At 38.1% G+C, this 15,668-nt stretch overlaps 1 protein-coding gene across 1 annotated transcript; it reads left to right on the forward strand.

Moving 5' to 3' along the window:
• Window positions 1–1,143: 1,143 nt before the first annotated feature.
• Window positions 1,144–6,945, forward strand: LOC142623303 (uncharacterized). The gene is made up of 3 exons (XM_075796699.1): window positions 1,144–1,658; window positions 2,790–4,311; window positions 5,517–6,945. The coding sequence occupies exons 1-3, from the start codon at window positions 1,277–1,279 to the stop codon at window positions 6,685–6,687; spliced, it is 3,075 nt and encodes a 1,024-aa protein (XP_075652814.1). The 5' UTR covers window positions 1,144–1,276; the 3' UTR covers window positions 6,688–6,945.
• The last annotated feature ends 8,723 nt before the right edge of the window (window positions 6,946–15,668 follow it).

The raw sequence follows: 15,668 nt of genomic DNA on the forward strand, positions 1-15,668 counted from the left end.
GGGCTTGGGGAATACATTGGCACTTGGCATAAACTTGATTCCTCAATCTTCCTTCTTCATTCCCTCTTGGCTGTTTGTTAACATGGTTCGCAATGTTATATTTGGGGAAATATAACAATATTTTTAACATCTCAAAAAAATTATTATCAGAAAACCTTGTTAATAGATCATTTTAAATTTAATTAACATCTGAAATCCATCAAAATTTAAACAAATACAGAAGAACAAAGGGAAGATGATAAAAAAAAAAAAGGGCATAACTTATTACTTAAGTTCAATTCAATCAATCTCAATTCTCAAATTTCAATTAATTTTTTATTAGTTACACAAATCTGTTTTAGGCATTCAGCTTATCCCGTCCCAGCCCCCAGGATTCAAAACTTGAATCATGGAACATTTATGGTAAGGGTGCTAATGGAAACTACTAACTAATATCACATAATCACAACATAAAATTTTTCATACTTTTTCATGACGAGAAATGATATGTCCACAACATTTTTACAACATTTTTACAACAAATCCTAAGTGGCAGGATGTTACTGGTTGTTATTGTTGGGGCAAAAAAGTAATCTTAGTGTTAGGTTCAAATTTGAACCAATAACAACTAACCACTTATGATTTGTTGTAAAAATGTTGTGGACGTAGCACCTCTCTTTTCATGACTGTGTAGGTGGTATTTGGTGATTGATATTAATAAAAAAAAACTTGAGGCCATCTGGGCACTAATGAGACTGGCCATTACTTGAATCCACAACTCTCAAACTCATGAGTGTGATGGATCATAAGGGCTCTCTACCACTTAATCATCTTTCTCCATGTGATTTTAGTAATATTTCATAAAGTAAAGTAAAGTTCGAAAAAAAAGGATGGGCCTCCTAACTCCTAAGCCTAAGTTTAGAACCCTATCTTTACATATATATTAGTATTATCCAATGTTTGAATTTAGGGGGGCAGTAGAGGAAAAGAGAAATGAAATTGTTCCAAATATAAAATGGGCCTCACCTCCAGTATAGCAAAGTTGTTAAACCCCATTATAGTTAAAACATTTGGCCCCTGGGCCCAATTTGTCACCGCATGTGCACTGCACGTGCGTTAGGGTTTTAGGTAACCTCCATCTTCTCCACCTAAACCCTCTCATTCAGATCCCAAAAACCCAGCAATTCCTTCTCATATATCACCATGAAATGAGAAGGACCCATTTCTCATCTCACACCCAAAACCCCAAATTCCAAACCCAAACCCCAAATTCCCCTATCTTTCTCACTCCACCGCCATGAGACCTCCATTACTTTCTCCAAAAACCCTCTTACTCTTCACTTCCTCTAATTCTTCTCCACTACTTGTAAAGATCTCTCATTTCTCAACCTCTCAATCTTCATCATCGCATTACTCGTCCCATTCCAATTTCTCTGCAAAACGCCACGACGAGGAGTCTCGAAATGTGAGGGTGTCAGTTTGGTGGGACTTTGAGAACTGCAATTTGCCAGCTGGAGTTAACGTCTTCAAGGTTGCGCATACGATAACCGCGGCGGTGAGGACTAATGGGATAAAGGGTCCCGTTACGATCACTGCTTTTGGAGATGTTTTGCAGCTCTCAAGGGCTAACCAGGAGGCGCTGTCATCCACTGGGATCAATCTCACGCACATTCCCAACGGTTTGGTGCTTTGATTTCTTGAAATAATGTTGTAGATTGAGTTCTTGTAGATATTTTTGGGATTGTTGTTGATTAGTAATTGAGTTTAAGTATGTGGGATAACGTTGAATTTTTATTGAATGGGCTCACTTTGTGAAGTTCTTGTATCGTGAGGAAAAAAGCATGCTTTTTTTGTTTTTTTTTTTTCTTTCCTGATGATATGGTGGTGTTAGTGTATGAAGCTAGAATTGGAGTTAATGTTAAGTTAGAAATTTGCAGAGATGCTTTAGAATCTAAAAGCTTTCAGCTAAGTATGGACTAAAATTGAGTACATGACAGTGTGCTTGAGGTAATTTGGTCATGGGTAGAGGAGAGTTATCAATTCACTTGTGATAAAGAGTGAGTTTATTCAAGTCAAGGGAAAGAGAAAAGCGTAGAAGAAGACCTAACGTAACATTAGTAGAACTAGTTAAAAGGACCTGTCAATTAAGATTGTGATAGAGAGTATGAATTCTGATAGAATAGAGAAAAGAAAATGTGGCCCATCTTGACTAGTTTGTTGAAAATCCATAGCCAAACCCAAAGTTTTTAAACTAAGGTTTAATTGTTGTTGTTGTAGTATTAGCTAAATATGTCTCCGTAAGGATTATATTTGGAGTTTTAGCTGATATTGAAATGAAGTAGCCACACCCATACATATCTGTATATTGGTAAAGGAAGAGCAAATCATTCATAACTTATCATGAACTAGTCATATAATAAATTTGAACCCTTGCAACTCAATATTCTTCAATTTTGGTAAAATATTGGAAAAGTTTATATCCAATTGAAATTATAAATTTTTCCTTACGCCTAATAAACAAAGCAATGAGATCTAAAATTTTGATTATATTGTTATCTGTACCATAAGTTTCATTGTCAAATATGAAGGTAGTAGTATTTTACACTTAGCTAGGAAAATGAGAATTAAATTATTGATGATGCGTTTGTTCCAAATCTTCTCTCTGTTGAATTTTAAAATATTTTATGCATGTCTTTTTAGTGGATGAGCAGGAGATATATTGTTATCTGTATCATAAGTTTCACTTCAATGACATTTTAGTACATCCTAGTCCAAATAATTTACGTTCACCTTTACATATATGGGTGCAGGTGGAAAGAACAGTGCTGACAGGTCTCTTCTTGTAGATCTCATGTATTGGGTTTCTCAAAATCCTCCACCAGCACATCTCTTTTTAATTTCGGGCGACAGGGACTTTGCTAGCATTTTACACAGGTTAAGAATGAACAACTACAATATACTGCTCGCAAGTCCAGAAAGTGCTCCCAGTGTTCTCTGTAGCGCTGCAAGTATCATGTGGCATTGGCATGCTTTGATTAGAGGGGAATCCCTTACTGGGAAGCACTTTAACCAACCCCCAGATGGTCCATATGGTTCTTGGTATGGCCACTCTAAGGTGCGTCTTGAAGATCCCTTCTCAGTTACCGAGCAACCTGCATGCTCACGGGCAGAGGACTTGCCTGAACCTAGTTCAGATTCTAAGCCTCGTCCTGTTCCAAAGACAGTGATGAAGCTGATTCGTCATGTATTGAATTCTCACCCCAAAGGAATCTCCATTACTGAACTTCGTTCTGAGTTGGGAAAAAGTAATGTGAGCATTGACAAAGATTTGTATGGATATAAAAAGTTTTCTCGCTTTCTTCTGTCAATGCCACACATTTTAAAGCTTCAGTCTGGGGGTGATGGTCAGTTTGTTGTGCATGGTCTCACCCCTAAAATTCATGAACCATTTGAGTGCAATCCAGCTGTGTTGACTGGACCTGTTATTAATAATGGAATCCAGGCCCCCATTGCAACTTCAAAGTCAAATGGTGAGGACAAATCTATTGCTGGAGGAGTAAATGGGAAGCCAGCATTTACTTATTCCTCTGAATCAAATGTGAAGGAGGATCCTAAAAAAAAGCAAGAGCCTTTTTCACTTGACAGATCTATTACAGGAGCTGAGGGGAAGTCACCATTGCCTCCATCCTCTGACCTAAACATGGGGGAGCTGCAGCAGCATTCTCCACTTAATGAGAAGGTTGTTGAGAGTGAGGGTCATTGGCCTCCTGTGGTAGAGCAGGATTCTGTATTTGAAGCGGGTTTGTTCAGAAGAGTCTGGAGAAAATATTTTGGCAGCAGTGATGGTGGTTCCCAGAATAAAAGGCAAAGCACTATAGAAAAATGCTCTACTTCTAGTGTTAGCTCTGAGGAAAAAAGTCAAAGCACTTCTGAACAGCATTCTGCTTCTTTAAATGGCTCAGAAAAGGCAAAATTCAAGGAGAAACATGCAAAATCAACAAGTCAGGAAGCTAATCCAATATGCCAGGTGCCACATTCTTCTACCAATAATGATTCAGATACAGATAGCAAAACTGCTATAGGTTCTCAAGCATATGGTGACACATCAAGAACAAATCCAGGTTTCTTCAACAAGATTGTATATTGGTGTAAATTTTGGAGAACTGACCCAAATTCTGATATATTGAGTGATCAATCCAACCAAAAACTGGACCAGATAAATGATTATTCCAAAAGGCATGAGTTATTTTCTGAGGATTCTTTTTGGAGTGACATGGAATCTTTTATGGGAACACCCAATGCTTCAGTTATTGTCTCCCACTCATGGACCAGGTTTTATGCATTCACTTATTTTTCTTTGTTTTTATGCAGTTTTCTTCCTCATGCTGCTGATGACTACATTTTATCCAGCTTCTGCTGCTGTGTAGTTTAAATATTTGGTTTTGTTCCTTGTTTTCTTAGCATTGGCATAATATGAACTAGTCAAGAGAGAGAGAGAGAGAGAGTTCAAATTAAACTACATATAGTGACTAAATATATCAGATGCCTGGTCCTTCTGTTGGGATTTGTTTACAAGATTTTTTTTTTCTTCATAGATTTGAGTTGAGGTGCATTAGATGGAATGATATTTAACAAAAGGTTTACAACTCCTGCCTTTGAGTATAGAAAGTTCTCTTAAATAATTAGGATATAAAAGAATTACAATTGAAAAGAGAATAGTCTATAAAATCTACAATGAGGTGCATACTTTTATTTTCTTGGTCAGTGTCAACGAGATGCATACTAATTCAGAGAATAAAAACAATGATCTCAAATACAAGGATTTTGGTTCAATAACCAAGACCCCCACCCCCATTAAATGTGTGATTGTTTCCCTTCCTTCCATAAAATCCACATTCAACAAAGAGGGGCCACATTCCAAGTGAATCAACTTCCTTGTTTGATGAACCAATTCCTCCATCCCACAAGTGAATCCACCACTCTTTAAGGCATCACCCAGTGAACCCAAAACACAGAATAAATGAAAGACTACAACTCATGAGCAACTGCACAATGCATTATTAAGTGATCCACAGTTCCACCACTACATTTGTGTGGGTTTTCTTATCATTTCACGGGTCAAGTTTTTTTCTCATCTACGCAAAGAAAGCAACTTCTGAAGCCTTGAATCACCAGATACTCTTCCAAGGGAAGCTCATTACATTGGACCCTCTTAGAGCCTCAAAAATAACTATGATGTGAGGGTTTTCATGTGTCATGTTCTGGCCTATTTGGTTTTCTCAACAAAACTGCAACTTTTGGCGTAGTTTGTATCACTTGATGATCTAAATACAGATCTCAACTGATTGATGTTAATTCTGAAATTGATATTTATACTTTTGTGGTCAATGGCATTGTTGAACCTAAAAGTGCTCCAACCTTATTATTTCCTTAAATGCTATGCTAGGACAACTCCTTCTGGTGTTTAAACTTGATAATTTTCTTGCACTTAATTTACCATTTGCTAATATTATTCTGCTATATGTGATTTGTGTCAGGGAAGAGATGGCACAAAATCTGCAAAATGAAGGGCCTCTGGCTCATAGATCTCTAAGTGAAAGTGACCTCCTTCACTTGGTGGATTTGTTAATATCTGAGAGGAAATGGGTGGTGGAATGCCCCTCTCAGACATCACCTTTCAAACTCACTTCTTCCATTGGAAAGAGTGCTATGATTCAATCTCGCGGATCAAATGGGTTGAGCTCAATATTTTCAGGCACATCACCAAAACATGATGAAGACTTGAAGTATCAAAATATTCTTCATACTGGAGTTTCTCCACCCGTCATTAACAAGAAACCTTCTGTCCGGTCTAGAAGTGATATATTAGCTGATTGTCAGAAGCTTGTGACTGAGATATTAAAGGAGTATCCAGAGGGATATGACATGGGCTCCTTCAGAAAACTATTCCTTGAGAGGTATGGCTATCCTCTTGATTTACAAAAGATTGGATACCATAAGCTGGGCTCCCTGTTCCAGGTAATGCCCGGGGTGAAAATAGAGTCCTCTTATATCTTTCCATCTGGTAAAGCCTCAAATCGTTCTGGCCTGGAAATTGGTGTTCATGATGGTCAAGAAAGTAATGCTAGTCATTCAGTCACTACTTCAGATAGTGAATTGTCTGATGCAGCAAAGAAGGATGATGATTTTGACTCTCCGTGGGAAGAATTAGGGCCTGTTGCCAATGCAAGTTCTGCAAGACATGAAATGGAATCCATATTAATGAGGAAAGCTATAGAACAAACAGAAAGGCCAAAATATCCTGATTATGAACCTTCCGTCTCAGATGATGACTTTTCTGATTCAGAAGAGGAGACCTCTACTGCATTAAGTAGGCCAGAAGGGCAAGTGAAGAAAATAAACGATGAAGATAGCTCACTACTGCAAATCCTTGATTCATGGTACAGCACTAAGGAAGGTGACAATAGAAAGAGCAAGTCGGAGAATGTTGATGGCATGGTTGATTGTTCAACAGATGGTTTGAAGTGTTCTGGTTCATCTACAGTTGGAACCAACAGTGAAACTTATCCGGGTAACCATGTAAAGAAGCAAAAACCTCAAAGGACCTATTCTTTTGTTTCTGACCCAGTTGATACTAACAAGGACAAGCTAATTGATGGAATATTGGGTTGCCTGAAGAAATCAGGTGAGACAAGGATGCAGAGCTGAAGGGTTGTAAGAGCGAAAACAAGGATATGATGCATCCTAGGTGTTCAATTTGAATGTTAGAAAAGTATGATTTTTAGGCTATTGAGAAAGTTATATTAGAATTAGATGGGTCATAATCCTCATTATACATCATGCATGTTGCAGATGTATTATTTTATCGAGAATCTTGATCCTTATAAGGTAAGAGGTGCAATGTGAGATCATTGGTGATACAAAGAAGAAGATTTTTGCCTTGATAACTTTGAATCCATATCCATCACTTCCATACTGTCCATATGCAAAGAACCCTAAGCCTTTTCATATGCCTCTAATGTAAAGCATTCTGTTCATTCTTTTTGATTGACCAGCTATGGTTTGTCCAACACAATTTCTTTCAGGTAATATCACAGGCAAATCAAATCTCACTAATGCCTACTTACATGAGTGTCAACGCATGACTTTAATATGGAGGCAATTTCATCATCATAACTCATCATTTACATTTAGTTAATCATCCTGTCAAGTAGGATTGCTGCATATGTTGGACTGGTATGGTTTTTGGAGCAAAACTTTGACACATGCATGACATTCTCCTTTCATTCAAGTATTTTTTTTTCCCCTCTGAATTTATTAACCGGTTGATGTTGGCGTTTATGACACATATAAGTTAAAACCCATTCATTATAATGAAATTGGGTATCCATAAGTACATGCAGTAATTTTCTTCTCCCTTTCCTCCCCTCCCTTTCTGTTCTTGAATTTACCTTCAAAGTTATTGGTGCTGATCTTCATATATTGCACGCAAAGGGCTATATCAGCTTTTTCTTATTTTAATTCTATTTATGAATGCCTGCTATGCTTTCACATCAATTTCTTGCTGTTATTTACTTATTTTAAAAGCAAACTCGAAAATTCTGGCAAATGGTGTTGATCATCAAATATTAGGGCGGACACTTCTTTTTTCTTTTTTCCTTTTTTTTTTTTTTTTTTTTTTTTGCGTGGCAATAAGTTGAGATACAAAAATTTTCACAATTTTTCTTTTCAAAATTTGCTAAGATGACATATTATGATTGGATCTAATAAAAGTGATGTTTTCCTAATCACAATTTGTAATGTCAACAATTGTTATAATTGATTGCAAAAAAAGTGTGCATATAGCATTAATCTTTCTTTCAACCAAGTGTTGAGCGACTCCAATGTAGACTCATATCAATCTGTTAAATAACTAATTTATTTTTAAAAAGAAAAAAAAAAAAAGTTTCTAATTCTCTCTCTAAAGTCTAAACCCTACCAACTCAAGTTATTCAACCCAACTTGTGGATTTCCTAATTTCTAGCTAGTAATTTCTAAATTTGTAGCTGTTCTTTCCCTGCTTTTCTCCAAAAAATTTCTTAAATTCTTTCGAATGAAGTATAAAGAAAGAAAGAAAGAAAAAAGAAATAAAAAATAGAGATGTTGGAAATAGTAAGAATCTGCACCAGAAATACTCGCTGCCTTTTCTTTTCTTCCCCCCCCCCAAAATTATTGAATGTATGTTCTAACAGTTTTTGTTCCTTTTTTTCCCCCTCTAGTAATAGCAAATGGATTGGTATAACTTCTTTAAAAGAAAATATTCGATTGTTTTTTTTTTTGTCCATTTGTATTTTGTAATGCTCTCTCTCTCTCTCTCTCTCTCTCTCTCTCATAATATTTGGTAAGAGAAATTATTTTTATTGGTTTATTGAGCTTGAAAAATTAGTTGGACAGAAAAAATACAATTGTACCTGAAAAGACAATTTTTTTTTAAAAAAATTGTACATAAATAATTAACTTAATTTCAACTTACAATAAAATTAAACATTTGTTCTTTATCCATATGTTGATTGAATATAACGGCAAAAATTTATATCCACTTCAAATATGTAGATTAAAATTTTCATATATTTTGATTCACAATTTAAATTACTTTAATCATGAAGAAAAATTCATATTACTCTCTTTCTAGTATCCCAATCCAAGTTACTATTTTATTTATAAATAGAAAGTATACTTTTCTAGATGATAATAAAAAAGAACCAATTCATATGACAAATGAATGTTAGTATAGGTTTGGCTCACTTCTAATGCTGCATGCAATATGTGTCCTAAAATTACCAATTGTCAGTCTTGTGTCCAATCCAATACACAAAAGTTGTGGATAGAAACCTCACTTCTAAATATAATTATTTAACTCAAAGAATTCAATTTTATTTATTATATTTTGTAGGGATGACAGGCCTAGAAATGTATATTAGGCCGTGGGCGCTGTCCAAGTACTCTTAATAGTTCAAAGATGGGTAAACGTTATCGTGGAAATGCACATTAGTGAATGAAGAAAGGGGCCTGGTCATAAGGTTCCAAGAAGGAGGTCCAAGGACAAATGCCACATCGGCTTAATAGAGCAAAGGTCAGAAGGGTGGACCTGTCATCAAGAGTAACGTTCTGGGCAGTTCTACTGGTGAGGATAAGCATCAAAAAGGGATAAGACAATGGGAAAGCAAGAAATATCTAAGGAAAGCTACGGCTACTGCATTGAATATTCTGTAACTAACTCTCTAGCCACATTAATGTGGAAGTGATACCTAAATAATGATATTCAGCCTTACAGCTACCTCTAAAAATTTCAAGAAGGTGCTGATGGGACAAAGGTAAAAGCTAGACATCTGATCAACACGTGGATGACTGAGATGGAGTGAAGAAGGGTAATATAAGGAAGGAAAATCCCATTGTAGAGGGGAGGGGAGAATTTGTAAAGAAAACATTGTAGCATTGAGAACTGAAATTGTATCCAAGTCTAAGAATAATATAATCAATAACTACTTTCCTCGTACTTAGCCGAGGAAGACTTTCTTTGCATAAAACTTATTTTTCATGGCTTTCCTACCATCTTCAACTCCTTGTGAGTATTGTATAGTTCATTGAAGCCTAGTTTTTAGCTCACTCTCTACAAATTCATTGTATTAGGCTCTTTGGACCTTAATCCATTTACCTTTTGGGCCTAGGATCCAAAACCCGCCCCTACAATTGGCGCCGTTTGTGGGGAACTTGAGCTTTGGTGAGTTCAATGTCCAACTATGGTAGGTTCAAGGCCAAACTAGGAGGAGCCTGTCAGTTCCCAACGTCAAGATCAATTTCTCAATCTTGGGCACAAGAGGGACCAAAAGGTTAGTGTGCATACCACACATACTAGTAGGAGTCAGTCTCAAAATGGGAGTCACCTCTCTCATGAAGAGAATACTAGAAGTATGTAGTTGGAGATTGACTGCTTACGGAGGAGGCTGCACCGCGAGCGACAGAGAAGGACTCCTTCAAATTCTGACCCTTCTTCTAATGATGATAGAGATGGTAGTTACGGGCCCAGGCCGAGGACTCCTCCCAGTGAGTCTTTTCTCGTGTGATGAAAACCACCATCATAAGCGCAGAAATAAGAGCACATCTCACCATAAGGATTTTCAAGGTCGGCTTGCTTGCTGAGCATGATTTGAGAAAGTCTTTGACAAGGAACCCTTTTAGGAGCATGCGTCAGCTCATGTATCGTATTGATGAGTATAAACGGGTCAAGGAAGATCAACAGCAAGAAAAGGAAAAGCTAAGGTGATCCCCTAGGATCGGAGGGATTTTGGGTCGGATAGGTACAATAACAACCGACCTCGGAAGGATTTTATTGGATATTCTGGCTCAACTGCTACTCAAGTGGTTAGCACTGTATTTCAAGAACCCGTGCACCAGATTTTAGGGGAAATTAAGAACGAGCCTTACTTTAGGTGGCCAAATAAGATGGGGAGAAACCCCACAAAACGCAACCAGAGCCTTCATTGCCAATACCACCAGGAACAAGGGCACATTATCAAGGATTTCAGGGCTTTGTGGAGTCATTTAGAGCAATTAGTTAAGATAGGGAAGTTGAAACAATTCCTGTATCAGCCCAATAGGCTGGGCAGTCAAACGGGGTTGGGAACATAGAGAGATGCTTCTTCAAGGCCCCCGTTAGGCACAATCAGTGTTATTCTTGCTGCCCTAGGGAGAACCGATTCCTTTCCATCTCGAGTGATGTCCATAGATTGCCCATTTGCCGAGGACTTAACTCCTGATCTGAAAAGGAGCAAAATGGATGTCCGACCAACTTTGAGCTTCTCTAATGAAGACAAGGTTGGGACCTCGCAACCATATGATGATGCCTTGGTGGTTACCCTTAGAATAGGGGGATATGATGTGAAGAGGGTGCTAGTCGATCAGGGCAGTAAGCCAGAGATAATGTACCTTGATTTGTATAAGGAGCTTAGGCTGAGGCTCAAAGACCTAACATGCTATGATTCCTTTTTAGTGGGCTTTAATGGGACGACTGTTATCCCAAAATGCTAGATCAAGCTACTTGTACAGGCAGGATCAAAGGTGGTAGAGGTAGATTTCATTGTGGTGAATGCTTACTCCTCTTACACTGCCATAGTAGCCAGACACTAGCTTCATGACATGGGAGCCGTTTCTTCCACCCTACACTTGAAGGTGAAGTATTCGTTTGGGGATTAGATTGAGGAGCTGGTTAGGAGCTAATCTATGGCATGATAGTTCTTGGTGACTGCAATTAGACATCAAACTGGAGGTAAGTCCTCGGCCTATGTTGTGCAGGGTTTGTAGTAATCAAAGGTGTCGGTGTTATCTACGAACACGATAATAGAGGGGGCAAAGTGTGAGGAAATAGAAAAAAATTTTATTGGTGATGATGAGAAGTTTTTCCAGGTCAGAGTTCAGTTGTCTTTTCGGGAGAGAGAAGCACTGATAGTTTTTCTTAGAAAAAATATAGATGTGTTTGCATGGAATACTTACGAGGCTCCTGGAGTGGATCTAAGTTTCATATGCCATCATTTAAACGTCAATCCATATGTCATCCCCAAAAAACAACCTCCTCGATGCTCATCTAAGGAACACTCTGATGCTGTCAAGGAGGAGAAACTTAAGCTTAAGCAGGCTGGGGCCATAAAAGAGGTGTTTTATCTCAAGTGGTTGGCTAACACCGTAGTGGTGAAGAAGAAAAATGGCAAGTGGAGAGTATGTGTGGACTTTACGGATTTAAATAAAGCTTACCCAAAAGATCCTTTTCCCATACCTCGGATAGACCAATTAGTGGATGCAACTGTAGGCCATCCTTGGATGAGCTTTTTAGACGCCTTTTAAGGCTATCATTAGATGCCGTTAGCATTTCATAATTAGGAAAAGATAACTTTTGTTACACCCATTGGGAATTACCACTACAAAGTGATGCCCTTTGAATTGAAAAATGCAGGGTCTACTTACCAGAGGATGATGACCAGGATGTTTGAGCCTTAATTAGAAAAAAAACATGGAGATTTATATAGATGACATGGTGGTGAAGAGTAAAGTAAGGTACGAGCATATAGATGACCTCGGGAGTATTTTTGAGATACTAAGGAAACACAAGTTGTGCCTTAATGCTTCTAAGTGTTCTTTTGGCGTTAGCTCTGGCAAATTTTTAGGTTATATGGCTACCCATCGCGGAATTGAAGTTGACCCTAATCAGATTAGAGCAATTAACAATCTACAACCTCCTCGAAATTCCAAAGAAGTCCAGAGGTTGATAGGAATTACTGCTACTTTGAATCAATTCATCTCTCGATCCGCAAATAGATGCAAGCCCTTCTTCCAGTTGTTGCATAAGTGAAAGGGATTTGAATGGATTGAAGAATGCACCTCGGCCTTCCAGCAGTTGAAGGAATATCTTTCTCAACCACCAATTATGTCTAAGCTCGAGGAGGATGAGGTACTATTTGCTTACATTAGTATAGCCTCTCATGCAGTGAGTTTAGTATTGATACGGGTTGATGATGAGGTGTAGAGACCAGTTTATTACGTAAGAAAATCATTGCATGAGGCAAAGGTTCATTATTTACCATTGGAAAAGGTCACTAGCAGTGGTACATGCTACATGGAAGCTCCCTCATTACTTCCAAGCTCACACCGTTGTGGTTCTAACCCAACTTCTTCTTCAATCACTGCTTCGGAAAGCTAATTACAAAAGGGAGGATTACAAAATAGGGAACGATCCTAGGAGCTTTCGATATTAAGTACATGCCTCGCACCTCTATAAATAGCTAGATTCTTGTAGATTTTGTGGCTGAGTTTCTTGAGCCTTTGTTAGAAGAAAATGGTGAAAGACAAAACATGGATGAAAAATCAGTTAGGATAGTCTCCACACAGGAACCTCTAACTTGGAAGTTATATGTTAATGGTGCATCAAATCAAAGAGGATTTGGAGTGAGTCTAGCTGTAGTGTCCCCTAAGAAAATCATCATTGAAAAATCATTAAGGTTGGGCTTCTTAGCCACAAACAATGAGACTGAGTATAAGGCCTTGTTGGTAGGAATGGCTATGGTTCAAAAGATGGGAGGAAAAACATTGGAGGTATTTTTAGACTCGAGATTGGTTATAGGCCAAGTAAAGGGAGAACTAGAAGCTAGGGGTTTGAAAATGCAGGAATACTTGAACCAAGTTAAGCACTTGCAACCAAGTTTTAACTCTTTTTCCTTACAGCAAATCCCCTAGAAGTAGAAATACGCATGTTGATTCTCTTGCCACCCTCGCGACCTCCTTAGCACAAATTTTGCCTCGGGTCATCTTGGTCGAGGATCTATGTAGGCCCACCGAGATGAAGGAGGAGAAGGTCCATATTCACCAAATTAGGGTGAGACCTAGTTGAACGGATCCTATTGTGTTGTTTTTTAAGGATGACATCTTACTCGAGGAGAAAGAGGAAGCTAATAAAGTGCGGAGAAAAGCTCCTTGTTTTTGGTTTTCCGATGATCAAAAGTTATACAAGCGCTCTTTTTCTGGGCCCTATTGCTATGCGTCCATCCTAAGGCAGTAGAACCACTCTTAGAAGAGTTACACAAAGGGATTTGTGGAAATTATACAGGGGGTAGATCACTGTCTCACAAGGCCATTACTCAAAGGTATCGGTGGCCAAATATGCAAAGGGAAGCACAAGAGTACGTTAAGAAGTGTGACTAGTGTCAGAGATTTGCTTCAAATATTCATCAACCAGGGGGTGTTCTCAATCCTCTATCTAGCCTTTGGCCTTTTGCTCAATGAGGCTTGGATATTATGGGGCCCTTCCTTAGGGCAGCTGGAAATAAGAGATGGTTGTTGGTCGGCACTAATTACTTCACCAAGTGGGTTGAAACTGAGCCATTGGCAAATATCAGGAATGTGGATGCTAAGAAATTTGTGCGAAAAAAATATTATCACTCGGTTTGGGATCCCTTATACCCTCATCTCGGACAATGGGCTTCAATTTGATAGCAAAGCCTTCAGGAGGTACTGTTGTGAATTGGGCATTAAGAATAGGTACTCTAACCTAACTTGTCTACAAGGGAATGGACAGGCCGAGGCTATCAATAAGGTCATTGTAAATGGACTCAAGAATAGACTGGATGATACAATGAATAAATGGATGGAAGAGCTGCCATATGTTCTTTGGACATCAGAATACCCCTCGTAGATCAACAGGGGAGACACAATTTTCAATGACTTATGGGGCTGAGGTTGTGATTCCTCTAGAGGCTGGATTCCCAACGTTAAGGACAAGTTTATCCACTTTAGATAGCAATGACAACCTACTAGAAAGGGGTCTGGACTTAATTGAAGAACGGAGGGAAATTGTTATGGTTTATTTAGCATATTATCAACAGAAACTCAAACAAGGGTATGACTCAAGTGTGAAATTAAGACTGTTAGCCCCTGGAGATCTTGTATTAAGGAAGATTGTGGGTATTGCAAAAAACCAGCATAGGGAAAGCTAGGGCCCAATTGGGAAGGGCCATACCGTATCACCTCGGTAGTTGGTACAGGGGCTTATTTCCTAGAAGATTTAGATGAAAATGTCATACCACATCTTTGGAATGTAAATAACCTCCAAAGGTATTAATATTAATGAAATGCAACTCTGCCATGTTCTTATTTCTGATGTTATGTGTTGTGTTTATTACTTATTGGAGTATCAAACAGAACCTTGGTTATGCTTGGCTCCTCGGACCACATACCTTGGGTAAATTAATATTCCTTATTATTTGTTTAAGTATCAAACAGAACCTTGGTCATGCTTGGTTCCTCGGATCACATACCTTTGGTAAATTGATATTCTTTATTATTTGTTTAAGTATCAAACAGAATCTTGGTCATGTCTGGCTCCTCGGACCACATACCTTGGGTAAATTGATATTCCTTATTATTTGTTTAAGTATCAAACAAAAATTTAGTCATGCCTGGCTCCCCAGATCACATACCTTGGGTAAATTGATATTCCTTATTACTTGTTTAAGTATTAAACAAAACCATGGTCATGCCTGGCTCCTCGGACCACATACCTTGGGTAAATTAATGCTCTCTAAGCAATCATTCAGATGTTAAACAGAACCTCGGTCATATTGGGTTCCTCGGACCATATGCCTTGGGTAAATTAACACTATTCAGTAGCTCCCTAGGTGTTAAACAAAACCATGGACACGATTAATTCTTCGGACCGTATGCTGTGGGTAAATTAACATCTATCACTATTATGATATTCTATTAAATGAATGAGCAGGGAAAACTGCAAGCAACTGCATGGTCTACTATTATCCAAGGTTAAAAGGAAAGGCCTAAAGCACTTATTGTCAAGTTAATAACTTAGTCTGAGCATATGAAGGTATGTCTTTTAAGTTAAAATCATATTTTGTTGAAGATTGCATCTTTGGAAAGCTTGGCTTGATCTGAGGTTGATTATGTAAATTGAGGCAGTTATACCATCACTTGAACAAATGATTGTTGAAGTCAAGGATATATGCAAATTTTAAGTCAGATGCAGTTATATCCCATTCTTATGTCAATTAAGTGTAAAGTAAAACATAGGTTATGTTAGGATTTGCACGAGTACCACATGTATAATAGAAAATTTAGAACTGTCATTAAGGTAAAGCCTTGAAGAAGGGGCA

Source organism: Castanea sativa, chromosome 2 (assembly GCF_040712315.1).
Source record: "Castanea sativa cultivar Marrone di Chiusa Pesio chromosome 2, ASM4071231v1".
NCBI classification, from domain to species: Eukaryota; Viridiplantae; Streptophyta; class Magnoliopsida; order Fagales; family Fagaceae; genus Castanea; species Castanea sativa.

Coding starts and splice junctions, on each gene's coding strand:
- LOC142623303 (XM_075796699.1), top strand. CDS start 1,277: ATGAGACCTCCATTACTTTCTCCAAAAACCCTCTTACTCTTCACTTCC. Junction 1,659..2,789: donor TCTCACGCACATTCCCAACG/GTTTGGTGCTTT, acceptor ATATGGGTGCAG/GTGGAAAGAACAGTGCTGAC. Junction 4,312..5,516: donor GTCTCCCACTCATGGACCAG/GTTTTATGCATT, acceptor GATTTGTGTCAG/GGAAGAGATGGCACAAAATC.